Source organism: Triplophysa rosa, linkage group LG8, assembly GCF_024868665.1.
Source record: "Triplophysa rosa linkage group LG8, Trosa_1v2, whole genome shotgun sequence".
Lineage (NCBI taxonomy): Eukaryota > Metazoa > Chordata > Actinopteri > Cypriniformes > Nemacheilidae > Triplophysa > Triplophysa rosa.
Genome location: NC_079897.1, coordinates 335609 through 362677, shown reverse-complemented (window position 1 = coordinate 362677; position 27069 = coordinate 335609). Strand labels below are relative to the sequence as shown.

The 27069-nt window shown below is 41.2% G+C and overlaps 3 protein-coding genes across 4 annotated transcripts; 1 reads left to right on the top strand and 2 right to left on the bottom strand.

Annotated features, from left to right (window-relative positions):
• Nucleotides 1-961: 961 nt before the first annotated feature.
• Nucleotides 962-8706, bottom strand: wdtc1 (WD and tetratricopeptide repeats 1). Of its 2 annotated transcripts, none has more exons than XM_057340784.1 (15): nucleotides 8496-8706; nucleotides 7855-7988; nucleotides 7506-7589; nucleotides 7375-7421; nucleotides 6996-7295; nucleotides 6370-6552; nucleotides 6176-6270; nucleotides 5971-6086; nucleotides 5812-5887; nucleotides 5621-5705; nucleotides 5372-5545; nucleotides 5033-5268; nucleotides 3203-3371; nucleotides 2738-2930; nucleotides 962-2273 (listed from the first exon to the last, which is right to left on the bottom strand). In XM_057340784.1, the coding sequence occupies exons 2-15, from the start codon at nucleotides 7900-7902 to the stop codon at nucleotides 2076-2078; spliced, it is 2004 nt and encodes a 667-aa protein (XP_057196767.1). In that variant the 5' UTR covers nucleotides 7903-7988; nucleotides 8496-8706; the 3' UTR covers nucleotides 962-2075. The 2 variants fall into 2 exon arrangements, with proteins under 2 accessions (XP_057196767.1, XP_057196768.1); XM_057340785.1 differs by having other exon boundaries at nucleotides 7855-7983.
• Nucleotides 8707-9313: 607 nt separating this feature from the next.
• cndp1 (carnosine dipeptidase 1) lies at nucleotides 9314-15511 on the bottom strand. Its single transcript, XM_057340059.1, has 12 exons — nucleotides 14449-15511; nucleotides 14260-14370; nucleotides 13216-13359; nucleotides 12969-13131; nucleotides 12805-12893; nucleotides 11064-11261; nucleotides 10896-10980; nucleotides 10644-10804; nucleotides 10413-10577; nucleotides 10201-10342; nucleotides 9912-10059; nucleotides 9314-9765 (listed from the first exon to the last, which is right to left on the bottom strand). The coding sequence occupies exons 1-12, from the start codon at nucleotides 14449-14451 to the stop codon at nucleotides 9693-9695; spliced, it is 1482 nt and encodes a 493-aa protein (XP_057196042.1). The 5' UTR covers nucleotides 14452-15511; the 3' UTR covers nucleotides 9314-9692.
• A 6153-nt stretch (nucleotides 15512-21664) lies between these two features.
• Nucleotides 21665-26367, top strand: LOC130557949 (nuclear receptor coactivator 7). Its single transcript, XM_057340101.1, is given in 7 exon segments — nucleotides 21665-21852; nucleotides 23093-23246; nucleotides 24296-24427; nucleotides 24524-24676; nucleotides 24906-25001; nucleotides 25084-25157; nucleotides 25477-26367. Coding segments are annotated over 7 exon segments (780 nt in total). The 5' UTR covers nucleotides 21665-21817; the 3' UTR covers nucleotides 25613-26367.
• The last annotated feature ends 702 nt before the right edge of the window (nucleotides 26368-27069 follow it).

The following is a 27069-nucleotide window of genomic DNA, read 5'->3' as shown; positions in this document are numbered from 1 at the left end:
TGCCTGTTGTTGTATAAGATCACAGATGTGTCTTGTAACACCTGCATCTAGTTTCAGTGCTATGTCAGGTTACTTCATCATCCCAATGACACCATTAGTGCAACAAATAGAACACTCGCATACTGTACACTACTTTCTAAAACGGCAAGTGAAAGAGTATGCATATGTAACACATCAAAGAGTAGAACGCTACACTGTTGTCACATGATCTCGTGTGATGCATGTCCACCACCACATATGCAGCTCATTCAAGTGTTCTACACACAGTACTCATACTGTATGTATACTGCATACTTTATATATTAAAAGAGTAGAATTCTAATATGCTGCTGTCTGTCTGAACACGGCCGTCTCTTCTGGTCTACATGTAAACTCCACCTTCCTCATTATGGGATGTAGGTCACAGGTAAGACACATTATCTCCTCGCAGTTCATGACAGAAAATGAATTGCGTTTGCAGAAAAGAAACAAGTATTCAGCAAAAGGCAGACTTTGACAAATTGTTCACATGGAACATGTGCGTTAGAACTTAGAAAGTAGAGCACAGGGATTCAGAGGGGAGCGAATCTGCGTCAATTCACAACATCCAATCACCATCCCTGCGTCTGAGCATGCGCACTGCACTAGTATGCAGCATGCAATAAAAAAAAGGAGTAAATGCACCGTATTCAATGTGCAGAGCTGATACAGACTCCAGTAACGGATGGGATAAAACTGTTACTTATATTCATAGTGCAGAAATAATGAAAATGATGATAAAATCCTGAGAATCAGTTGCGATTCCATCACATTTTGTACATTTAAACTGTTATAGATTAGATGACTCTGCAATTTAAATGAAATCCTGCTTTGTTTTGAACAGATCTCATTTGGCATAAAAATGTGTAACGAAATAAATAAATGAAATGTCCAATGTTCTGTGTATAACTACTAAAACAAATGGGACAAAGTCACACGCATGAATATTTGTAAAGAACATGAGTTTATTTAAGACTGTGGATGAAAGTGGCTCTTCCAGTACAGTGAAATAAGGAATCAAATCTGGACTTGTTGTATCCAGTCTGCACACACAGTGTTAAGAGCGACTGAAAAAAAGACAGACTGACGCAGATTTGAGATTTTAGTCGTATGGCGTGTTCCTCTTTGAAAAAACAACACAAAGGGTTATAAGAGCAAACACAAAGCTGTTGCAGAACTCAAAAGTGTCATTTATTTTTTTCAAACATTGCATTAAACTGCACTTGAAATCACCGAACCGAAAATATAGAAACAAACAGACTGATGTGACACAGACAGTTTCTGAACATCAGTGGAATTAGACCAACACTCATTATACAATGCAAAAATATCATCTTTTATCTTTATTTATATCCTTCCTTCTGTGCAGAATTAATTCTTATTCAAGCCATAATAATTATTAGGTGTTTAAATCGGACACAGAGAGCAAATTTCAGTTGGCTTTCATTCATCTGCAAGCGTCTTAATTGAACACAAGAACTTCACGCGTGTAATCTTCTCAGGTTTAGACGACAGAGCAGCATTTGGCTTTCCAAGAAGTGAAGATAAAGGTACAAAATAAAACATCTGACCATGAACATCCTAAACAACAGAACACGCTCAGCCCCAGCAAACCTGCCGAGCAGTCAAAAAAACTCCAGAATAGACTGAAAAGAAAGTGCCGCAGTTCATTAAACGTACTGTCGTCCGACGCTCATCATCACGTTCGTTCGTTCGAAAAGAATACAATGGAGAACTGAAGACGATGCAGCGTCTGTTTGCAAGCCCTGCGTTAGAGAGAACACCGAGCGCATTGTAAGCGAGCTTTGACCTGACCGTACGCCAACGCTTTTGCTTGGGCTGTAAGAGCTCTGACTTCACTGAGGTGCGCACCTCTCCGTGGGAAAGAGCGGACGGGAGGTTTTGTTTGTGAAGGACTGAGAGAAGCTTCTCCGTGCGTTCATTCCCTCGCCGTCGTGTGTAAGAACTGAAATGAAAAAGAAGAAATCTAAGGTGCTTTCCCCCTCTTCTCAAGGCGGTACGGTTGCAGCTGGAGGTCTGTGATGGAAGACTGAGTTCTAGCTGGAGCGACACTGAACCTGACCGTCAGAGCTGTCGTCCTCGTCTGACGCGTCCGTGCCTCTGCTGCTCAGACCCGTGATGCGGTAACCCATGTTCAACAGCATCACCTCCAGCGGATCGGCGTTCATGCGTCTCTGGTTGGCCTGTGCCGCCCCCTCCATGTCCTCCACCACACGACAGTTCTCGCTCTCCGTCTGACGGAGAAAAAAAAACAGGTTGGTCATTTACTGTCTATCCAAATAATCAGCTTTATAATTCAATGAGCAAATAAGCAATGCTGGATAAAACTGGTGATTTTATTATAATGAAAGATAAAATAGTGTTCACCGCATCAGCCTGGAAATAGGAGTTTTGAATAATTCGTGGATTTAAAGTGCTGAAAATCGAATTATGTTAGTTTATAATGAATAATTCAATAAAGCAACATGTTGACCCGGGGCGTCAAAAAGTCCAGAAGCACACGTTACATTTATTCATTTAGCACATGCTTTTTTTATGCACAAATAAGTCTTTATGTATATAAAACTCAAACAGTGCTTTACAAATAAATGTGTAGCCATCACTTTTTTAATACATTACGTCTGAGATTTCCATGAACAGAATCATTCGGACAAGGTGAAATGCTCTTGAATGAAAGTGATTGGTACTGATACTGTACCTCTGGTCTGGGGTTCCACAGTCGCACCACGGGGTCGATTCCGCTGCTGGCCAGAAAGCAGTAACTGGGGTGCGGCTGCAGGCAGTTCACGATGGACTCGTCTCCCTGTAAGATCCGCACCAGGTTCGTCGTTTCTTTCTCCCAGATGAAGAACGAGCCGTCGTCAGAGCCGCTCACGATATACTGACCTTTACTGTACACGGAGACATTTCTCCATCAATCACCACATGACACACACTACACATGAATATAGATATTATACGGTCACATACAGCTAGAAATGAAGAGTTTGGTTCCATTTTCAAATGTCATGTTTTTTATTGTTATCGTGTTAGTTATTTTGGCTTATATCAAAACAAACCAACTTCAGTTTGATTGATATGCACAATAAAAAAAACATGATTTTTGAAAATCTTTGAAATATACACAAATGTAAACACAGAGATTTAACAACTTCACACCGACCTTCCAAAGAAGTTTGCTTCTTTAATATCAGTGGTGGTGTTGCAGTGGCCGCAGTAGCGATGTTTGTAGTCAGAGCTTCGCTCTCTCAGAATGATCTCGTCCTCAGGAATCGTCTCTTTCCGACTGAAGTTGTGGAAGCGGACGGAGCCGTCTCTCTTTCTGTCCTCAGCTGTATCACATGCAGGGAGATATTCACAATGACGCTTTACAAACCAAAAGACAGGACACCTTTCTGAGTCGCTGGTAAAGCAGTGCTTTTGAATCATGTTGTGTAATGCTGGACATGATCTCAGGGTTTTTCCTGCATAGAGAAATTGGAGGCGGCCGCCTCTGTCAAATGTCGTGCCGCCTCAGGCTCTCGCCAAAATCATGTCGGGTGTCTTCACAAGAAATGCTGCGTGCATTTAACAGACTGTCATTTGTAACTGCAGTTGCGGCATCACGCCACAGTGGAGGCGCTGTTTCGTTATCAGCACACCGAGGCTTGCAGAACAAGAGCTAGCTGTGTTTCACGGCTGTTTGTTTTGCATCCAAGTACGTTTAATTTCTTGAAATGACTTAAATTAACATGACGTACATCACTGTAATGTCTTTAGCTGTGCAGTTGGATCGTTGAATCAGCGTATACTGTACACAGTGAGTTCGCCAGTATGAACGCACACTGCGCACACGAATGACTTATTTGAACCGATTCATTTAAACTATTGAACTCTTCAGTCACTAGCGAGTATGGGCATTTTCCAAACGGCATTTAAGCGCCCTTGAAGGGCCCTTCGCGACGGGGACGCCATTTGTAAGGGCGTTCCAAACGAAAGTGAACACCTGAATCCCTTCGCGAAGGGCAAATGCCATGGTCACTTCAAGGAAGAGAGTTCCATTTGTGATCACGTGATCTTGGATTACGAGTTCTCGCAACGCATGTTGAAGCAAATAGTCTTGTTCGACTTGATGCGGCGCCGCAAGATCCGACAGGCGGATGAGATCAAAGTACCGCGAGAGCAAACTTTTTATGTTTTTTTCGAATCGCTCTCGCGGTACTTTGATGTCATCCGCCTGTCGGATCTTGCGGCTCCGCATCGAGTCGAACAAGCCTAATATGATGTGGGATTTTGAGGTTACCTACAAATGTAAGTACAATCATTTAGTTAGTATTTGTTTTATACTATTTTTGTCAGTGATACATGATTTAACGTAGTTAAAATACAGTAAAAAGAGAATTTAGTTTATAGATTTTTTTTTTTTTTTTAGATTTAGATTCAATTTATTGTCATTGCACATGTACAAGGCAACGAAATGTGACCTCTGCATTTAACCCATCCAGAGAGTAGTGAACACACGTACCCCCGGAGCAGTGGGAAAGTATGTTTAAAAATTGCTACTTGTTTATAGGTTTCCTTTATCATATAGTCCCTTTATTAATACCAAGTGGAGTGAACAAACAAAGTGAAATAAGCCATAATTACACAATATTTAACAAGTATTAAAAATGTTGTTTATTTTCAACAAACGAGCGCTGGATTCAGAGTGCACGTGCGGCATTGTCAAGCTAACATTTGACCAGTCATTCCCTTTGTGAAGGGAGTTCCAAACGCACACACGAGACAGTAATGCCCTACACCCTTCAAAGAGTTAACTTCAAGGGCTCAGCCCTTCATAGGGAGTAGGGCATATCAGTGTACAAGTGGGATCTTGTGTGTACAAGATCAGGATGGCACCACCTCCGCCTCATTTGCCAGAATGCCATGAGCATTTGCCATGAGCCAGAAAAAACCCTGGATCTGTTCTCCTTTTCGCTGCGGCACATGTTTGGTCACTGATCTCAGAACCTACCGGACTCAGTTTTGGAGAAGAGAGCAGCTTTGATGTCCTTGTCCAGGGCGTCGCAGGCGCTGCTGTGTGCTTGTTCTGGAAACTTCCCTTTGAAGTCGTCTAGACACTCCAGAGCCTCGGCCACGTATCTGAGCTCAAACAGGCATCGGGCTAAGCGGAAGTGAGCTTTCAGATGTCCGGGGTTCAGCGTCAGAGCCTTCAGACAGTCTCGCAGAGCATCATAATGATCTCCATCCCTACCGCACGCACAACGACAGACAGAACGAGACACGTGCGAATAATAAACTACCCAAAACAAACACATTCAGCGAGAAGCGACACGTGAAGCCGTTAACGTACCACTTGCGTTTCATGTACGCCGCGGCGCGGTTTCCGTACAGCATGGCATTGTGACTGGCTTTGTGGATGGCCAGGCTGTACAGCTGAATGGCTTGAGTCCACTGCTGGCGGGCAAACGCATCATTGGCCTGCTGCTTGATGCTCTCCAGGTGAGGCGGCAGATCAGTGCAGTTACTGACACACACACACAACGCAACAGTCAACACAAACTCAGACACGACACAAACACTAATGAGTGATGAACGTTACCTGGAGACTTGAGCCAATCGCAGGCGGCTGGCAGGAAGGTGAATTCCATTGGACATGCCGTTTGTGGTTTTCCCGTTCTGTACCTCTGCAGTAAACACCAGTCACATCACATGATCAAGGTCACATTCTTTTCTCATTTTGTGTCTCGCCAGATATTTCAACACGAGTTCTAAAGAGACACGTCTGTTTACCTGATGAAGGATGACACTTTTTGGGCAGGAGAAACGTGTAGGGCCTCTGTTTAAACGTCAGGTCGAATAAATACACCTGTAAACAAACACACAGATGATGGACGATCCCCTCGTCGCTGTGTTTGTCACAATCAATGACACTGGTCAGGGGTCAGTCACCTGTTCTCCACCCATGTTGACCAGGAGCTCAGTGCCGTCAGGGCTGAAAGTTACGTAAGTGGTCACCAGAACTCGTAATCTGTTATTATAGTCTGGAAGCTTGACGGGCAAGTGACCTGAAACAGAGAGCGGCAGCAGCTGGGAAATACACACACATCCTTTCATCTCACACGAGCATACGTGCAGCGGCTAACAGAGCACTAACCCGCCACGTAGTACTGCCCAGCGCCGTCTGGTATTGACTTCCACTTGTCACAGAACGTGTGAATGCCCGCCGAGGTACTCTGACTCAAAGTCTTTCTGGAGGAAGACAGAAAACACAGAACGCAAGAGTTGTGGGTAATAATAAGTCACGGACATGTGTTTGACAGCAGAATAAGCCCTCGGTTCCTCTCTCACCTGTGATTGTGGATCATTCTGATGTCATAGAGCCGGACGAACGGCCCGCTGGCTCCCACAGCGAGATGGTTGTTGTCACGAGGGTTGATGGCCAGACATTTGGCTTCCACCAGCTGCCCGCAAAACTCCGTCAGATCGATTAAAACCTCCGAGCGTTTGCTGTTCGCTCGCAGGTCATACTGCCTGCGGGAGCACACGAGACAAGTGACATGTAAGCAAAATGAGTCTGATCAGAGTTCAGCGTGTTTGAACTTATTTCACTTATCCAATGGCTGATTCCTTCAAGATCACAGGACATTAAAGGAGAAAAACAGAAGTGACAGGTGACTAAACCAAAGTCATCTTTTCAAAAGTGACATCGTCCAAAAAGGAATGTTTTACAAGCATCTGATGACCGACATTACGACTAGAAATGTGCGTTAGGAAATAAACATGTTCAACGGTAATCAGCTTTCTCAGCCCTTGCGTCCTCTCCACGGTCAGCACAGAAGACAACAGAGCACTCAGCTTGGGCACTAGTTAGGGACGTGCTGTGGATTCTGCCCCCTGGTGGTCAATACTGCCCTGCGGCCAACACAACATCTGGAGCGGGGCACTCGCGGGTCAGATGAGCACGACTGACTCACCGAATGATCCCGTCCTCTGCTGCGCTCCAGAAGACGTTGGGCCACATGGGAGCCGTAGCGATGCGTTTGACGCGGTTGGTGTGCTCCGAGAACATGTGGATGGTCTCCTTCGCCTCCAGGTCGTGGACGTGCACCTTAGTGTCTGCGGCCCCCGTGATCAAAATCCGGTCGCCTGAGTGAGGGAGAAACTTGACCGAGAAGATGTTTGCCGCGTGTCCCGTGTGCATAGTGATGAGCTTTCTGTGTCGGAAGGGATCCCAGATAATGGCGTGCTGATCGTCTGAACCTGACGCCAGCAAACTGAGGAGGAGAAGAGAAAGTGTGAGCTCTCGTGGAGAGAGACACGTTATCAAACTCGCTGAGAGCGAAAGGCACTTACTCTCCTTTCTCATTCCACTCCAGACAGTTGACACACCCCGTGTGACCCTGGACACACACATTATACATTTCTCAACATCAATAACACAAATGCAAATGCAAGCAACAATCAAACTATTGGGGAGCGTGAACCTGTAGCTCCGCCTCCAGGCCCAGACGCTTTATTAGGGGATCCGTCACATGATAATGTCTCTGAAAATCCAGCGATCTGTTCTCCTGTACACACACACACACACACACACGTCAGAGTGAAGATATCGTCATGTTTAACTCACATCACAAGACACATGAACACAGGTTTAACGTCAGACTCTGTCTGTGTGTTGAAATAAGTTCAACTTCATGTGACTCAAGCAGAGGACGACAAAATTCTCATTAAAGGTTCTTTGACTCATTTTGTAACATACTCTGTCCGTGGATCCAGCCCTGTGGTGCGGTACTTAGTCTAATATAGAAATAAATCTCAAACATGTTGCCTCACCCTGATCTTCCTCTGCAGAAGATCGCTGGCGACGTTGCGTGCAGACATGATGTCACAACACGTCACAGAGCGCCGAGATTCAGGTGCCAAAGGTCATCTGTGCAATTTAGAGACGCCCCCTTAGAGAAGCTGTGCTGAAACACAACATTAACATACACTCTTAGCACAATAAACATATGTATGTATATGCCCATTTAATGTGATTTTATTTATTGCAAAGTTGTTATTAATAGACATGCAGTAATTATTTGACCAAAGACAAAGAATTCACTAATATTTCTCTTGACGTTTTCATCATGTCATTAATAATAATACTGTATACTTCATACATACTGTTCACCAACAAACACGTTTACCATTACATTTTATCAAATCAAAGCGTGTATTCATCAAACTAAATGAAAGTATTCACGCATCTGTGTAATGTTACTGACTGTCACTACTGCATTCGATCAAAACAACATCAGACTGCAGCACGCGACACCTCACAAACCAAAACCCTTCACCTCTGACCTCGGCTCAGATAAATCTCCCCCTATTATTCACAGATGTTTTCAGAAAGACGTGACCTTAATTCGTGTGATTTATGCGTAAATGAAGCCGTTAGCTCAGTTAGCTCGTGTGTAATATCATCGCCTCACCTGTGTCGTCTGGCCTTATAACTGCACCCCGATATCAGCGCTGAAAACTCAAGATCCCTTTAATCAGTTAATCTCTTCACTTCAGATCGGATCTTCGGTAAATAAAAGACTCGTTGTGATCGATCAAGTGTTGGTGAAATGTTGAAGCCACAGCACGAACAAGCTTCCCTCACTGAGCGCTGACAGGTCGGGTTGCCAGATCCAAGAAATAACCTCCAGTGTCTCTGTCGAGCAACCTGACGACAATTACTCAAGTACTTGGTAAACAAAAGATTTTATGTCTCGAGTGTTCACTATATTCAACGTGTAACAGTTTGAAAGCTGTTAGGACTGATTATTAAGTGTGGGGATGTCTCATCTTCATATTTATACAATACAATAGATTATTAAAAATTGTGTTAACTAGCACAATATATAGCCTATTCTAAATGAACATGGTTTCATTTACATTGACACAAGTATATAAAGTAAACTGATATAAAGTGATTTTTGTCTCGCAATCATTTTAGGCAAAACAATTGTTTTGCTTTATAAACACTTTATAACATTAAATTAACGTTAATCGATTTTATTTATAATTAGTGGTTATATGTTTGAGGAATAAATGTTGCTTACATGTGTTTTAATGGTTTAAAAAAATCTCTCTCTTGTTTTATAAATATGTGAAAAGGGGACGTTAATAACATTTTGGCAACTCTCATATTGTCAAGGCATTTCCTGTTTTACCCTCCCTCGCCGTAAAATTACAAAACAAAAGTCCTCTGACTAAACAAACCTTAGCCTCGCATGTAGCCTGATTCATAACTAAAGAGATTTGACACAAATAAAACCACTGCGTTTGCATTGCAATAACGTTTAATTAGATGACATAACAGACTGTATGTGTGTTAATCTGTCATCCAACCGGTCATGATGATTCAGTATGTGACAACTGGAGATCAGACACACAAGTATTTGTTTTTAGAACACTTGAAGAGTGAAAAACTCTGTTTTTAAAATCGTTCAAAAATCATTTTTTTTTATTATGTTATCATGTTTTTATTGTGTTAGTTAGCTGTATTTTTTGAGTTATTATGGCAAGTGCAGTTGGAGTGATATTCGTTAGAATGCACAATAATAAAACGTGATTTTTGAACATTTTTAAAAACGTTGCTATCTCATTTTGGAACCAAACTCTACACATATGACATCATGCGATCAGCGCTTCTTGATCTGGGACACCTCATGTAAGAAGGAAATGAACAGCTTGGTTCCCTCTATGTAGTTGTATCTGCAAAATAAAAATAACAACAGAATCAAACCGGATTTTCTTTTTCCCAAGCAATTTGTCACCGGAGAGAGATGTCGTCTGTGTTTATGGCTGTGGATGGGTTGAAGTGAAGAAGAAGAGCGCACAGACTGAAGACAGACAGATACCTGCTTATCTTCTCATTCTGGGAGTGCAGTCCATCGTCGAAACCACCGATGGGAAGCATTAGGATGCTCTTGCCCGTCACATCCTCAAAGCTTTTAGCAATGGGAATAGTTCCTCCCTCACGAATCATGTCCGGCTCCACGTCAAAAACTACAGGACAGAAATCCATCTTCACTCTCATAAAAGTGACGATATGAACTCGTTTCAATGTGATTTGTCTGTAAAGGGTGTTTTATTTCAGGAAGCGGTGGATGTCGTGTGTGTTTACAGCAGTGAGTGTGAGATCTTCACCTCTTTTGACTGCTGCTCTTCCGGCTTCGTACAGCGGGTTATTGACATCAGCTAACCAAGGCTTGGCTCCAATCACCATGGTCACGTTGAGTTTATTGGGGCTCTTTCTCTTGGAGAACGCAGCGTTCAGATAATCTGTCACCTGGAGTAAAACACAACCCGGTCAACTCATTCTACTACAGCGGATAAACAATGCGAAGATCAGTCCTCACCTGTTTTTCAACCACGGCTGGATCCATGTTGGGCACCTGGCGAATAGAGAACTTGGCGGTGACTTTGGCCGGTATGACGGTTTTGGTCCCGGGTGCAGAGAAAGCCCCCTCGATGCCGTGGATGGACACAGTTGGGTGACGCCAGCGGTGGGCGAGCAGGTCAACCTTAAACATGAAAGTTCAGACAAGAATACAAAATCTGTCTCTCATGATGATTGAACGATGCATCACCTTGTTGTTGTACATGAGCTCGCCGATGCCGATGTCTTCTTTGTAGCGCTGCACGTCAAACTCGATGTCTTGATAAATCTTCCACTCCTCGTCTGAGAGAGCCGCGACTGCTTCACGGATGCCCGGGATCAGGATCTCTCCGCTGGGACTGATGAGTTTGTCTGCGATGAAGAGAAATGGCTCCAGTACATGTAACATCAGCGCTGCTGAGTGAATATCCAAGTCTAAACATCATACTGGTTTAATGAGCACCCATAATGCCGATCAGATCCGTCATGGGTTCTACAACAGTGCCTCCATAAACACCCGAGTGTAAATCCTTCTTCGGTCCTGACACCTGACACACAAAACATAACAGTACTGACACACACATCGTGTCCGTCAATCCCATTGTCCAGCAGCGTCACGTGACTTCCGTACCTCAGCGAAGAAATAACAGTTTCCTCGAGTCCCGTATGTCAGCGCGGGTCTTCTGCTCAACCAGCCGCAGTCAGAGATGATGATGTAATCCACATCTGTGAAGAATGTGTCTCTCTGAGCCATGATCATGGCATCTAAACCATCAGACCCCGTCTCCTCCATGCCCTCGATGAGAAACTTAACATTCACAGGCAGCTCCTACCCTTACAAGAAAAAAGATGTTTAGTCAAGTCAAGTGTGCTATTAGTATGCTTCTTTTCAACTACGAAATCAAAAAGTATACTTTTCATTTACCTTTGTGTACTTCTCAGAAATATACTTAAAACGACACTTAAAGTGACAGTTCACAAAAAAACTAAAATTCTGTCATCGTCTACTCCCCCTCTTGTCACACCTATATGATGTGAATTGAAGATATTTAGGAAAATGTTGTTAACTGGTGCCCATTCACTTGCATTGGTTTTGTGTCCATTCAATAGAAGCGAATGGGGTCCAGTGCTGTTCGGTCGCCAACTTTCTTCCAAATATCTTCTTTTGTGTTCTGCGGAAGAAAGAAACTCATACAGGTTTGAAATGACAAGAGGGCGAGTAAATGGGTGAACTGTCACTTTAAGTATGCTTGACTTATACTGACAGCAAAGATATAATGCTGTATTCTAAGTGCACTTGATTTGTATTTGTGTCAACTCGATGAAATACTTTTTTACATTTACAAATAGGAAACTACAAGTATGATGTTGAGTTCTCTTGAAGAAAACAAGTATACTTGCAGTAGCCTATAAAACCAGACTAGTAGTTTACTAAGAGTTTACTTTCATCGACTAGAAATGTGCTACAAGTATTCACCCAGTACACTATCAGTATACAGTTCACTTGCAGTACAAACCATAAAGCACAGGTGTAATGTGCTCAAACTTCACTACTGTTACACTTAAAGTACACTTTTTTTAAAGTAAAAGTGTGCCAATTTAGTGCCAATTAGCATCGAGAAGTACACTAGTACATTGATATTAGTATATTTACTACTTATTACACGGCTGGTTGGAATGCTTGATTCTGATTGGCCAGTTGTGACATTTGCAGGTTCGTTATTCCCAGATAACAACTGCTCAAAACTAATAACACACGGTAACCCGCATGCAGCAAATCATTTTGAGAGGGTTTTTTGACAAATTAAATATAAATATGTCTTTTAATAACATATGTGACATTATATTTACTAATGATTAAACCAGATTGCGTGTTTGTGATATTTGAACGACGTTTCTTACCTTAAAAAGTATGAAAGTAAACGTCTTTTCCTCGCGGAAGGTCTGCATTCTGTAAAAATGAGCTAATCAAATATTTCACATTTCATGTCCAGTTTTCTTCTCATGTGTCAAGTAGCCGTGTAATAAGCTGGATAATGTACAAGCAGTCATCTGTTATCATGAAATAAACCCTTCAGTGTGACACAAGAGCCTTATTTCTGCCATAACAACCGGCTGCCTGGACATTAGCCCTTACGTAAAGTACGCTTGAGTATCCTTAATGAAATGAGCTTAAAGTACACTTCACTTGTTTTAAACTGTGAACTTCAATCGCTTGCATGACAACATAACAATAATGTTTCATGTTTTCACGTCCTCGTCTCTTAAATGTTTTTTTGAAGAAATGTTTTAGGGGCTTTTAATTGTGAAAGGACAGTGGAGAACAGACAGGAAAGCATTGGACGCTCGAGACGGGAATCAGACTCTCTTACGATGTTAAGGGCTCTGTAGACCTCCACCGTGTGAATCCAGGCCAACACCGGCGCTTTGTTATCAGACGCACCTCTTCCATACAGATTACCTGCGTGAAATCAATCACACATCACTCATTGTGAAAGTGTGAAATGTTTTTCATGAAAATAAGTCAGAGGTTTACCGTTAATATCTGTCAGTTGATAGGGATCAGTTGCCCATCCGTCCTCTTTCTTTGCTGGCTGGACATCCACATGACCATAAATACAAACAGTGTGTTTGTTAGGATCATTGCCGAACTGAGCCGTCACCACCTTGGGCAGATCTATGGTGCTTCCATTGGCCAGCTGTGCCGGACACAAGAGAGCGTCTTCTTTCAACATTCACATGTGACTACAGCAAACAAATACATTGTGTAAAGAACATCTGACCGCCTGCATGCCCACGTCCACCATCGCCACACTTCCACCGATGACACGGAGCTTCTCTGCTGTCAGATCCATCATTTTGTGTAAATCTGATCGCTTTGATATGTCACTCGAGTCACTTTCAACCGCGACCCACTTTCTCAACGTCTGAAGAGAGAAAGAAAAACAGATTTAAATAATTCATTTTGTTTTAACACCATTGTATTAGGTTTTATGTTCAAACACAATTGCTTTGTGTAAGACGGACTAAAAGCAGTCATGCTTTGGCTTACCTAAATGTTTACATTTTAAATGAACGTGTTTCAATCAAGTAGATCAAAATAATATTTGATGCTCGTTCACTTTACTTAAATGAATCAAGTTAACACAACATAAATGAATTTAGTTGTATTAAAGTAGCGTTATAGAAACTAGGAACAGGATTTCTACTTCCCATCATGCCTTGCACTGGGCTGAATAGGGAGAGTAAAAGTTGCAGGATGAACTTTATTGATTCAAGTTATTTGGACATGGTTGTTTAAGTTTACTCAGTTCAGTTTAGTTCATCATACATTAAGTATTTGAGTAGCGATAACATATTTCTGTCCATAATTTAATTCAGTTTCATTAAGTATCTTTTTTCAGTGAGTTTTGATCTGAAAGCCACCAGTCGGAGTGTTTGAAATGATAAGAACTCTTTATTTTGAAGTGTTTTTGATGTATGTGTAAAATGTAGTTTATTCTCATAACAAAATGTTTTTTTTATATATATATATATAAACAAATAACATGAAGATGAGAGGTCAGAATAGTGTTTAAAATCATCTGAGGATGAGATCTCACGCAATTCTGCATCTGTTTTCTTCATTCAAATTCATGAACTGAAAAGTCTGAATGTGATTTAAAATGTGAGCTCCCCAGCATTGATTTGCTCAACACAACACTATACACAGATAACATGCATCAAGAACACCTGATAAACATTTCATGACATCAGCAGGTCAATCTGAACTACCACTCAATTCATGGAATAATAAATCTGACACTTCATTTAAATCCAGACGTTACCTCCACAAACTCTTCTTCGTGGCTGTTGACGTAATGAGTCAAATGATCAAATCTGATAGCACCGACTCCCGTCCACATCAGGAACACAAACACAAAACTAAAGCCGATCATCTGTCGAGAACAACGCCATGTCCAGATTAAATCAAGTTTGGCATAAACCTCAACATACTTCTCAAGAGAAATACTTGCCATGTCAAGACGCCGTCCGCTCCTGTGAAACTGTGTCTGTGTCTGTATGAGGTGATGTTAAATAGTTTCCATGACAGGGAACTCCTGTTGAGATAAGGTCACTGAAAAAAAAACTGCTTACAGCTGTCAGACTGAGTTCTTGTAAATCCTTAAATCAAAGAGGAGAGAAACCTTCACGCTGAGATCAGCTGAGGAACAAAGATCAAACATCTACAAAACCTAAAGACAAGTTTTCATGTAAACGGAGCTTAAAAACACAACAACACGACTCAAAGATTTGATTGTTTTCAAACAAAACATTTCAACAAATAAAAATGGTAAAAACTGTTATTTTGATGAGAATAAAAGCTTTTTACCTTTGCTGTACTAGAAGTCCCCTGGAATCTTTTGAAGTGTATTATTTTTGCCTTTTAAGTATACCACTATGTTAGGTGACATTTTTATCTTTTAAGTGTACTTGAAGTAGATTGAAAGTAACTACAAAAGTCACTGTGTACAAAGAAGATCGGCTTTGGTTCTACATGTTTTATTTACCATGTAATCTTGAACCTGTAAGTTTATAAGACTGTAAAACAAGGTTAAAAAAGTATGTAATGTACTGAATATCTGCTGATCTCACAGTTAACAAATAATATAACACAGTTAATAATAATATGACAAATACAAGTCATAAACATGAATGTTGTCATGCTTAACTACAGTATATACAGCACAATGCTAAAGAAGAGAAGTGTTTTAGTGTAACCCAGGGGGTCTCATTACCGGATCAACAGAAACATGTTTCTTTCATTTTGTTGACAGCTTCAGTGCACAATTATTTCATGTCGAGAGAGGATTTCCTCTTCTTTAAACTCCTCAGGTTTTCTCAGCATGTGTTTCTTCAGCGCTTCTGTGTGTGATTGAATGAATTCCTCCGAGAGATGAAGTTTTACTGACCCCAGAAGCACTGAAATCTCTTCTCGATGATCGCCAGCAGGTGGAGCCCTGACAAATGTTTTCTTACACTCGTCAAGAACATTCAAAATGCTTCTCCAATATAGCGTACAGTGAACAATATATCAGATTAAACAAGACATGTCATTTAAATGTAACATTTGCTTTTAAATCAAATCTAAACAATGCATGTACTTTGCAGTTAAAAATGTGTACTATAGAAACTTCTTAATTTATCTATAGCTTTATACTTATTTAATATGTATTACTTTTATTATTGTATCAGATTAAATATGATAATCCTTATCAATATAATTGAACGTTTGTTTCCTAAAATCACAAGGAGCTCTGGTAGAGCGTTATGCGTCACATGACATTTACAGCTCAGCTGATTGGCTGAACGTGCAAAGACGTCATGGGTTGCTGTTGAGATGATCCATAAGAAATCCCTCACTAGATCAATAGGTAAGAATCAAAACTTAGACTTCTCGCATTTGTTTATTCAATTCATTTTTGAATATGTCAAATAACACCTGACAGTGTGATTCTTCGTGGAAATTCATTTAGGCTCAACACCCAGTGTTATCCTTTAGTTTTGATTTATGTTTGATCAATTCTAATACAATTGCATCATACATCACTGTGTTTTTTCATGGTTCTTACAATTATAGTTTGAGCTAAAACTATTAGACTTGTTTCGTGTCTTTCCAGTTTTCCAAAAATCTTTATAAAACAACAGTTTAATTCACACGTTTATACATATAATATTTATTTAATTTATTTAGTCATTTTTATATGGTATTTAAGCAAATTCATTATTTTAGAATGCTCTGTTAAACTTTAACCAATCAAAGTTCAGTTAACTGAGAGCTTAATGCTTGTCTCAGCTTTAAATGTCTCCTGTTCAGTATTGCATCAGAATAAAATGCAAGAAATGCATTACAGGCATGTGCTTGGTCTGTTACAAAAGAACGGTAACACTTTACAATTGTGTTTCATTAGTTAACAATAGTAAATGCGTTAACTACCGTAAATGAACAATGAGCAATTTAGGCCCGGTTTCACATGCTTGGCCTAAACCAATACTGTGGCTTAGTTAAATTATGAGGTTTAAGTTGCTTTTATTAAAAGAGTATTGAAAATAAGATTACTTGTGTGGCACTGACATATTTTAGTCTGACTAGAAACCGGGCCATCGTTTTTCAGCAGTCCTTATTCCTTGTTCATGTTAGTTAATATCAACACAATTATTCATGTTAGTTCATGGTGCATTAACCTATGTGAACAGTTACAGTTTGATTTTAAATATGTATTAATAAATGCTGAAATGAACATGAACTAAGATTAATTAAGAATTAACTAAGTGAACATGGCGAGGACACGTCCTGCCCGCACGTGACGCTTCTCGAGCTGTTTTCATGCCAAACTCTGCGCGAGCTCAGTGCTGCATACGGGCTGCTGCACAGATGCTGAGCTTCACAATCCAGCGCTCATTCATTCACTGAGAAAGAGTTCAATGAAGACATATCACACACACACACGGAAGATGCGATATGCCAGACCCAACAATGCAGAAGAGCTGAAGGCCACTATTAGAGCAACCTGGTCTCTCATAACACCTGAGCAGTGCCACAGACTGATCCACTCCATGCCACGCCGCATTGCTCCAGTAATTCAGGCAAAAGGAGCCCCAACTAAGTATTGAGTGCTGTACATGCTCATACTTTTCATCTTCATACTTTTCAGTTGGCCAAGATTTCTAAAAATCCTTTCTTTGTATTGGTCTTAAGTAATATTCTAATTTTCTGAGATACTGAATTTGGGATTTTCATTAGTTGTCAGTTATAATCATCAAATTAAAAGAAATAAACATTTGAAATATATCAGTCTGTGTTTAATGAATGAATATAATATACAAGTTTCACTTTTTGAATGGAATTAGTGAAATAAATCAACTTTTTGATGATATTCTAATTATATGACCAGCACCTGTATATGCTGGTAACTGAAACTCTCCTTGCGTGTCACCATTGCGTATCTCGGCTCCAAAACATTGATAAGATTGTGAAAGCCCTCGTTCTCAACTATCACGTATGGGTGAAATCCTTGCAAATCAGCATTACTATAGCTTCAGTTATTTTCTTAGCGCGAGGTGAATCTGACTGTTATTTGCAGGCAAAAGCAACGTCTAGCCGTTGCTGTCCAGAATCGCATGAACCGGATATCGCGTCAGGGTGACGTCTCGACAGTTGGTTTCGTAGGTTTGTTGTGTTGTTGCAAAATCGTAGCTCGTAGACAATTGTTTTGTCGACCTCACCTTTGCCGTCATTGCCTTTAAACATAAAGGGATTTCCCGAATCGATATTGTTTCATTAAATTGAAGATCGATTAAAATCGAAGAATCAATATTTTTTACACAGCCCTACTTTCTATAACTGTGAATGCGTAGCTAAGGGAAAGAACTGAAACATTGGGTGAGGGCCCCCTTGGAGGTAACTGGCCCCGGGGCCCTTTGAAGTCATAATCCGTCCCTGAAGGTAGGGAAGAATTCACGCATAAATAAATGGACAATTTTTATGATGTAGGCCGAAAGTGAGCTTCCCCTCTTTGAAAGACCAGCAGCCTCCACCGTTATACAGTAGGTGTGTGCGGGGACTTTCACCTGAAGCTCTGGTGCTGTTATCATGACTCACTGTGAAACACAATCTTTGCTCCATTGTGGGTGATGGGGAAAATACAATCTCAACCTCAACCTATATATCCATCCATCTGTCTCACGGTAGAAATCAATGCTGCTTTACTCTGACGTACACCGCTCAAATTTACCAGGAAATGTAATCTGACCGCAGCCTAAATCAGGTGAGCTTCATCACGGTGCTTATTCTATGGAGTGTCACAAAGTAGGTCAGTGGGTTTTTTCTCCATCCAGCTCAAGTAGCTGGTTTATTTGTCTATAGCAGGACGTGTAATCATTTGCACTGACAATGGAAATGTGAACTATATTAAATTATATTCTTAATGTACATAGTCATTTAAAGGAACACATGTAATAACATCAGTACCCAGTTTCTCCTTCATTTATAGAAATATTGAGTATTAAGGACAGATTATTGTGCCAAACTTTTCTTACACAAGTCAAGCCATTAGATTCTGCAATAAACCAGTAATTCTTTGAGTTACAGATATTTTGGCACGTCATTGTCCCGTCTGGACTCTGTTGAGTGTTTGGAAGTTTTAAGAAAAGGAAGGAGTGTCAAAAGAGTTTTGAACGTTTAGATTTTGGTTTTGTGACGACTAAGCAATAAAACATGATATGATCAATGATATGGCCAAAATATAATTGAATGAGTACTGATATTGACTACTTCAGTGAATCTGAGCAGATTGTGAGACATTGTTGAGATTTCGTCTGACACACATGAGAGGACTGTCGATCATTCCAGAGAAACATCTGAGATGCAGGAAACTTCATTTGTCCAGACTGGACTACTGCAATGCTCTACTGGCTGGACTTCCTGCTTGCACAATCAAACATCTACAGATGATCCAGAATGCGGCGGCAAGAGTGGTGTTCAATGAACCGAAGAGAGCGCACGTCACTCCTCTCTTCATTAAGTTACATTGGCTCCCTATCATCGCTCGCATCAAATTCAAGACTCTGCTCCTGGCCTACAACACCACCACTGGTTCAGCACCCCTTACCTTCACTCGCTAATGCAGACTTATATACCTGCCAGATCCTTACGCTCTGCAATCGAACGACGTCTTGTGGTGCCGTCCCACAAAGGGAAAAAATCACTGTCACGTCACGTACCTTCTCTGGATCGGTTCCACATCTGTGTAATGATCTGCCCGCTGCTACAAAATCAGCAGATTCTGTGGCCATCTTTAAGAACCGTCTGAAAACTCTTCTAAAATCTCTTCCGTCAACACCTGACTGATCAGTTCTGACTTCTATGTCTTTACTACTCTTTCTATAAAAACATAAAAACCTTAGCTCTGTATACTGTGGTGGGCTATATGAGACCAGTTTTTTATTGCACTTTTGCTTTTGTTGTCCTTGTGTTGTTCCAATTGCTTCCATTGTTCACCTCATTTGTAAGTCGCTTTGGATAAAAGCGTCTGCTAAATGACTAAATGTAAATTTGTCCTCTGTTTGGTCTCTTTCCTGTTGCCACAGTCTTGATTTACATCACGTCAGCTTTACTGTTCTGTATGCACTGCAGTCCTGAACTCATGCGATGACATACATTACAATAAGAGTTGATGTGTTTATTGGTCATTGATGAAGAAGTTGTTATTAAATGTTCTCAACGGTCTCTGAATGTATGAATGTGTGATAGGAAGCATGTTGACATGAGGGAAGTGACACGTGGAAGTCAATAGAATATAATAGAATAGAATAGATTTACTGTCACTGCACATGCAACAATATCTACAGAAGGGCATACAAATTGAGAAAAATAGAAAAATGAATATACTGTACATGGCCAAATCCAGCCTGTCTGAAATCCTGTGCTGACCAGCTGGCCTCCATTTTTTCACAGATCTTCAACAGATCACTGGAGCTGTGCAAAGTCCCTTCCTGCTTCAAACGCTCCACCATTATTCCCATCCCGAAGAAATCCAAAATCACAGGACTTAATGATTACGGACCCGTTGCCTTAACATCTGTGGCCATGAAGTCATTTGAAAGACTGGTGTTGGCTAGCCTGAAAGACATCACGGGACCTTTACTGGACCCCCTGCAGTTTGCTTACCGAGCAAACAGGTCTGTGGATGATGCAGTCAACATGGGACTGGATTATACCCTACAACATCTGGACAGACCAGGGAATTACGCAAGGATCCTGTTTGTGGACTTCAGTTCAGCCTTTAACACCATCGTCTCAACACTCCTCCAGACCAAACTAAACCAGCTCTCTGTTCCTAGTTCTGTCTGTCAATGGATCACCAGCTTTCTGACAGACAGGCAACAGCTAGTTACAATTGGTTAATTCACATCCAAAAGCCATACCATCAGCACTGGTGCCCCCCAGGGATGTGTGCTCTCCCCACTGCTCTTCTCCCTGTACACCAATGACTGCACCTCTACTGACCCCTCTGTCAAGCTCCTGAAGTTCGCAGATGACACTACGGTTATTGGCCTCATCTAAGGAGGGAGACGAGTCTGCTTACAGACGTGAGGTTGAGCAGCTGGCTGTCTGGTGCAGTCATAACAACCTGGAGCTAAACACCTTAAAAACAGTGGAGATGATAGTGGACTTTAGGAGAAACACCCGGCACTCCCCCCACTCACTATCATGAACAGCACTGTGGCCGCAGTAGAGTCATTCAGGTTCCTGGGCACCACCATCTCACAGGACCTGAAGTGGGACATTCACGTTGACCCTATTGTCAAAAAGGCCCAGCAGAGGCTGTACTTCCTTCGATAACTGAGGAAGTTCAACCTGCCGCAGGAGCTGCTCTTACACTTCTACTCATCTGTCATTGAGTCCGTCCTCTGCACTTCCATAACTGTCTGCAAAAACTGACCTCCAAAGACTACAACGGATAGTCCGGACTGCTGAGCGAATCACTGGCACAACCCTCCCCAATCTATAAGCACTGTACTCATCCAGAGTGAGTAAAAGAACCCCTCACACCCCGCACACTTTCTCTTTGAACTGCTGCCGTCTGGTTGGCACTACAGAGCACTGAGCACCCAAACAGCCAGACATAGGAAAGTTTCTTCCCTCAGGCCATCTACCTCATGAGCAGTTAAATGTTCTACTGTGCAATAAAAACACGTGCAATACACAACTATATACTCATATTTATTATACATGTGTGTTGATATACTATTCAGCTATCCACATTCCCCTGCATAACATGTTTATACAGGTATAGCACATCTGTACATCCAATATACTGCCTATTGTCCTTTTGTCTAATATTGTCCTTCTGTCAAACGTGTATTGTCTCTTACGTTTTGTTACCTGTGCCTTGTCACTTTTTTAACCTGTATGTGCACTGGAAGCTTCAGTCACTAAGACAAATTCTTTGTGTGTCCAAGCACACTCAATAAAGCTCTTTCGGATTCTGAAGTATTCTTAAGCAAAGTATGTTTAAGTATACTTTATAAAGTACATTTACTGTAATGTATTATCTCTCAGTCTCTATACTAACAGCACACTAGAATGTTTTTGGGGGGAATTGTCTCATTTGATGTTTTGTAGGTGATTTGAGGAGAGACGTAGAGTTACGGCTCTTTAAATGGAATGAAGAGAGAGAAGCAGGATGAATGTGAGACGTGACTGAGAGCTGAAGTTAATGTGTGACCCGCTGGTGAGTTGAGCCAGAGAAAGAGCTTATCTCAGCTGACGTTCTCATATAAAACACAGCCAGCTGCTGCTGACACGTCTCAGTCCAACACAGAAACTTTCTCTGAACTTTAATGCTCGACATGGGTGTCGCGTACAGCATGGGAGAGTGAGTATCATCTCTTAATCTCTTATTTCACTACAGTCTAAAATATGTCATGTATAGATACACGTGCAGGAAATGTTTAACATTGTGTGTTGAGGTCAGATGAGGTCTATCCTGTACCAGTAAAACTGACTTTCACTCTTACCCTGACACGTGAAAACCACACAGTTTAACCCTTCTGGCGATTTTCTGTGCACTGACTGTGGAATGTTTGTAGGCGGTGTTTGTGTGTGTGTGTGCATGCGTGTGTGTTTGTGTGCGTGTGGGTGTGTTTGTGTGTGTGTGTGTGCGTGCGTGTGTTTGTGTGCATATGTGAGTGTGTGTGTGTGTGGGTGTGTTTGTTTGTGTGTGTGTGTGTGTGTGTGTGTGTGTGTGTGTGTGTGTGTGTGTGTGTGTGTGTGTGTGTGTGTGTGTGTGTGTGTGTGTGTGTGCATGCATATGTTTGTTTGTGTGTGCGTGCGTGTGTGTGTGTGTGTGTGTGTGTGAAGGATAAACCCTACGGTATGGGGACAAAATGTCCCCAGAAAGATGGCAATATCCAAAACCCTTGTCCTTGTGGGGACATTGTTTGGTCCCCATGAGGAAACGAGCTTATAAATCATACAGAATGAACTTTTGTGAAAATGTAAAAGAGCAGACAGTTGTGTGTGATTGTTAGGGTTAGGGGGAGGGAATATGAGATACAGTTTGTACAGTATAAAAACCATTGCGTCTATGGAATGTCCCCATAAAACATGGAAACCCAACATGTGTGTGCGTGCGTGTGTTTGTGTGCATGCATATGTTTGCGTGTGTGTGTGTGTGTGTGTGCGTGCGTGTGCGCGTGTGTGCTTGTATGTGTGCGCGTGTGTGCTTGTATGTGTGCGCGTGTGTGCTTGTATGTGTGCGCGTGTGTTGTGTTGAATGATGGTTAGTTTTAATATCAAAGACGCAAAAAACACAACAAAGCGGTTTACTTTAATAAGGTGAAAAAAGAACCACATTCGACACCGTTCTACCACGTTTGTAGCAAAAACATCACAAGATTTGGTTAGATTTCCACAAAGAAAGAAATCTGATCAGTTTTATTTTACAGAGTAAATGTATCTTAAGTAAATAGGTCTTGATAATTGTATTGGAAAACAAAAGACAAACATTAAGTAAGAACTTGATTTTATTGATGTATTTACTGTGTGGCCATTGAAAGGTCATTCAGCTTTTGTCTGTTTAATGGTAATTTCACAATATCTTGTTTTTCTTTTAGAGTCGACCACCTGTACACGTTCTTTGTCCAGTGGTCTCCAGAGATCTATTACAACAAACACGACAATGAGAAGAATGCGATGACGGTTGACACAGATACACACGTCTCTGTGATTGACACGCTGCTCAATAACCCCGCCTCCAAACCCTGGAAGGTAAGTGATTGACATGTCAATATAAAAATCGACTGTAATTCGAGTCAGTTAAATGTTCACAGGAGTACCTCTCTTAAACACATCTCTTAAAATGTCATGGAGTGTTTCTCGTTCAATTAGAGCTCAGTTTCGGACATTATTACAGCAAACTCCATGTATGCGTTTTTATTCATGTCTGATGTTTAATGCGAGGCGGTCTGTGTGCTCTCTGGATATTGCTCTCGTGTTAAATCTGATCAGAGAAACATCCGTTTCTTCTACGTGTAAACACAAGTATGTACCCGATGAACAGTTCCACATGTGTAACGACACACTTCCTCCCAGACCATATTTGTTCGCGCTTCCCTTTTTCGTCAAACGGTTCCAAACGGTTCTGCTGAAAGCGAAACTCAAACCCACGAGCAGAGAGGAAGCGTTGAACCAATCAGCGCTCAAACAGTCGGCGAGCAGAGGACCAGACAGATGAGCTTCCGACACACACCGACACATCTCATTTCACACAGAACACCCAACATGAGAGCCATCCCAGAGAGCGTGAAGATCTTGTACTATGCCAACACGTCACATGAGCCCTATGTGGAGGTGAGAGCTCCGTCTTCATCTAACATTTGCCAGGCGTCTCGGTACATGTGAAAAACACCATGTCTGGGTATTATGACTCCGACCCCACAAACGAAAATATCTGTTTTGTTATTAATAATAGTACATTTCACATGCACGTCTTCTTAAAAGAAATGGAAAATGATTTGAATGTAATTTCAGCATGTACTAATAAGAAAGGATTTGCTCTGCCTTTGATCTCTTCTTGTAATTATGTTTAGATGATTGCCCTCTTATCTTTATTTTGTATTTTTTGGTGACTCATTTTTTGTGGTTGATATTATGTGTTGTAAGCGTTTTCTTATGTGTGCTTCTGTTCTCTGCAATTTAACAAACAAAAAAGCTCCGTCTTCATCATTGCCATTGAAGAACAAGAAGAAGAAGACATACACGCATTAAATATGAGTGTGTGTAGTTTAACGGATCGCCTCTCATGTGTCTGTCTTCAGATTGTGACTGTCAAACAGCAGAAGAGTCGTCTGAGAAGTGTCTGCAGCTCTCTGGACTCTCTGGACTCTTGAGACCTGCTGCCGGTGTTATTAGATCACAGTCGCGTGTTAAAAGAACATCACCTGGACAAAGTAAGTGCAGTGCGTTCTGTGATGTGAGAGCGTGAAGTGCTGCAGGTCTCATTTCATTGAAGTGCTGCAGGTGTCATTTCATTGTCATCCTCTCAGCTGGCCGCTCACATGCCAGCGCGGACTCAAGAACATCACTGGAAACTGATGTACAGCGCGGCCGAGCACGGCACCAGCTTGAAAACACTCTACAGAAACATGACGGACGTCGACAGACCTGTGCTCTTGGTCGTCAAAGACATGGACAACCAGGTAACGTTAGGAAGAATAATGAGAAACATCATCTGCACAAAGAACTGGCAGAAAATGACCAGTACGTCTTCCTTTATTTTACGGACATTAATGCAGTGCAAACTGTAAAATACAGGTAAAACAACTGTATTGATACGGTATATTGTGCCCTGTTATTACGGGGTTTTTTAGAGTGTGGAAATGAATGGGCATGAAAAGAAAGAAAGACTGACGGTCCGTGTCTCTCCAGGTGTTTGGAGCGTTTTCCTCCGATCCGTTTAAAGTGAGCAGCTGCTGTTACGGGACGGGCGAGACGTTTCTCTACAGCTTCAGTCCTGACTTTCAGGTACCTCGTGTTCCAATGTCTTAACGCGTGTCAAACACCCGCGCGACTGTAATGTCATGGCATCTCATGTGTGTTCATGCAGATCTTCCGCTGGAGTGGGAAAAACTCCTACTTCATCCGAGGATTCCTCGACTCCCTTCAGATGGGAGCTGGCGGGTACGGTACGCCTTCTGTCTCACAAAATATTCCACATTCCCTTAGGATTTTCTCACCCTGATGTTGTTCTGACCTGCTCAACTTTCTGTGTTCCGTGACGCGCGGAGCAGATTGTCTGGGCTTGTCGTTGCTATTAAATGAATTCACACTGCCGAGTGTCAAACTTAAATCTGACTGAAATACAAACACGCATAATAAATATTTAAGTCATGACAAATGCATTTCATTTATTGTCTCACGTCAAAAAGAATGTTTTGAATATTAGGAACAGGTTTTTCCTCGTACATGGATCTGATGATGATGATGTTTGTGTTTTCAGTGGACACTTTGGTTTGTGGCTGGATGCGGACCTTCATCACGGCTCCAGTTATTTCTGCAACACTTTCTGCAATCGACCTCTCTCTATCCATCAGGATTTCGTCATCCAGGATGTGGAGGTGTGGACCTTCGTATGAAGAGAGATCTCTGATTCACTGCTGTGTAGTGATGAAACGCTCGGCTCTGAAACCCGTGGAACTCGTCTCCTAACGCTCCGTTTGAAATAGGAGAACAGGTTGAGGCAGGATTACGGTTTAGAGTTTCCTTTTTCAGTAACTGTATAAATCCTGTTAAAGAGGATTGACAAAATCTGAAACTGACAAACTGAAAACTACACACTGGATTTAGAAACTACTCCTTTAACAAGGATGCTTTGTAGATATACTCGCTGACACATATTCACTGTCTTTACTGTCACGTGCACTTCTTAGAGAAAAATGATTGACATGTCGTTCCTGCGGCTCAGTGGTGAGAGCATGGCGTTAGCAACGCCAAAGTCATGGATTCGATCCCAAGGACTGCACATACTTAAAAAAACAAATGTATTGTGTAATGCAATGTAAGTCGCTTTGGATAAAAGCGTCTACCAAATGCATCAATGTAAATGTAATGTAATGTCATAACAGATAATCACGGCATTCATGCCAAGGCATTTAAAAAGGAAAAGGTGTTTGGGTGTTTTTTACAACAAATTATTTTTGTACTCTTATTTATTTAATGATGTCATGTTGTTTAACATGTTGAATAGTGTGTGTGTGTGTGTGTGTGTGTGTGTGTGTGTGTGTGTGTGTGTGTGTGTGTGTGTGTGTGTGTGTGTGTGTGTGTTTGTTTCATTCACTGCTGGCACTGAATTTGATACAGCTAATAAAAAACATTGTTTTTCTAAAGACTGAATGTGCTTTGGATTATCTTGCTAAATAACACCTTCACATTACACATAAACCAGTCAAGAGGTCTGTTGGCAATAAAAAGAAAGAGATAAAACTATAGTAGATTATCATGTATACATTTGTTAAATTGCTGTAGCCTACTATACTGAACGTAAAGGTACGTTTGATCGTTTACACAGAATATAACACCTGTTTGAGCACAGTATTTTGCAAATCATCAGAATAACATGTTAGAATTATCTTTGCTTGTAGTAGGCAATGTTAGAAAACTTCAACTCTCGAAGATGTAAAAGAATTGTCTGGTATCTTCTGTTTGTGTTTCTTGGTCACTACATACTGTAAAAAATCTACTTAAAAACACACGTTAGAATTTTTAAGTCATTAGAATTGAAATGATGTTAAACTGACTTTAAAATGTATTTCGGATAACTTCATAAGTTATACTAAATCAAACTTCATTTTAAAAGAGTTAAATATAATGTCAAATCACTAAAGTTGAGCTTAAGTTTCTAAGTGGATTTTGTTTACAATGCAGTAGTTCATTATTACACGTGTTTATGTCGCCCTCACGTGACAGACTGCCGTAAACACACGTATGTACACACACTGAACATTATAATTATAATTAATTTTTACTACTAAAATAATGCATTCATCTGGCTCATGATCATCTTATGTAACGTTATTCCTGTTCTACTGTTTGC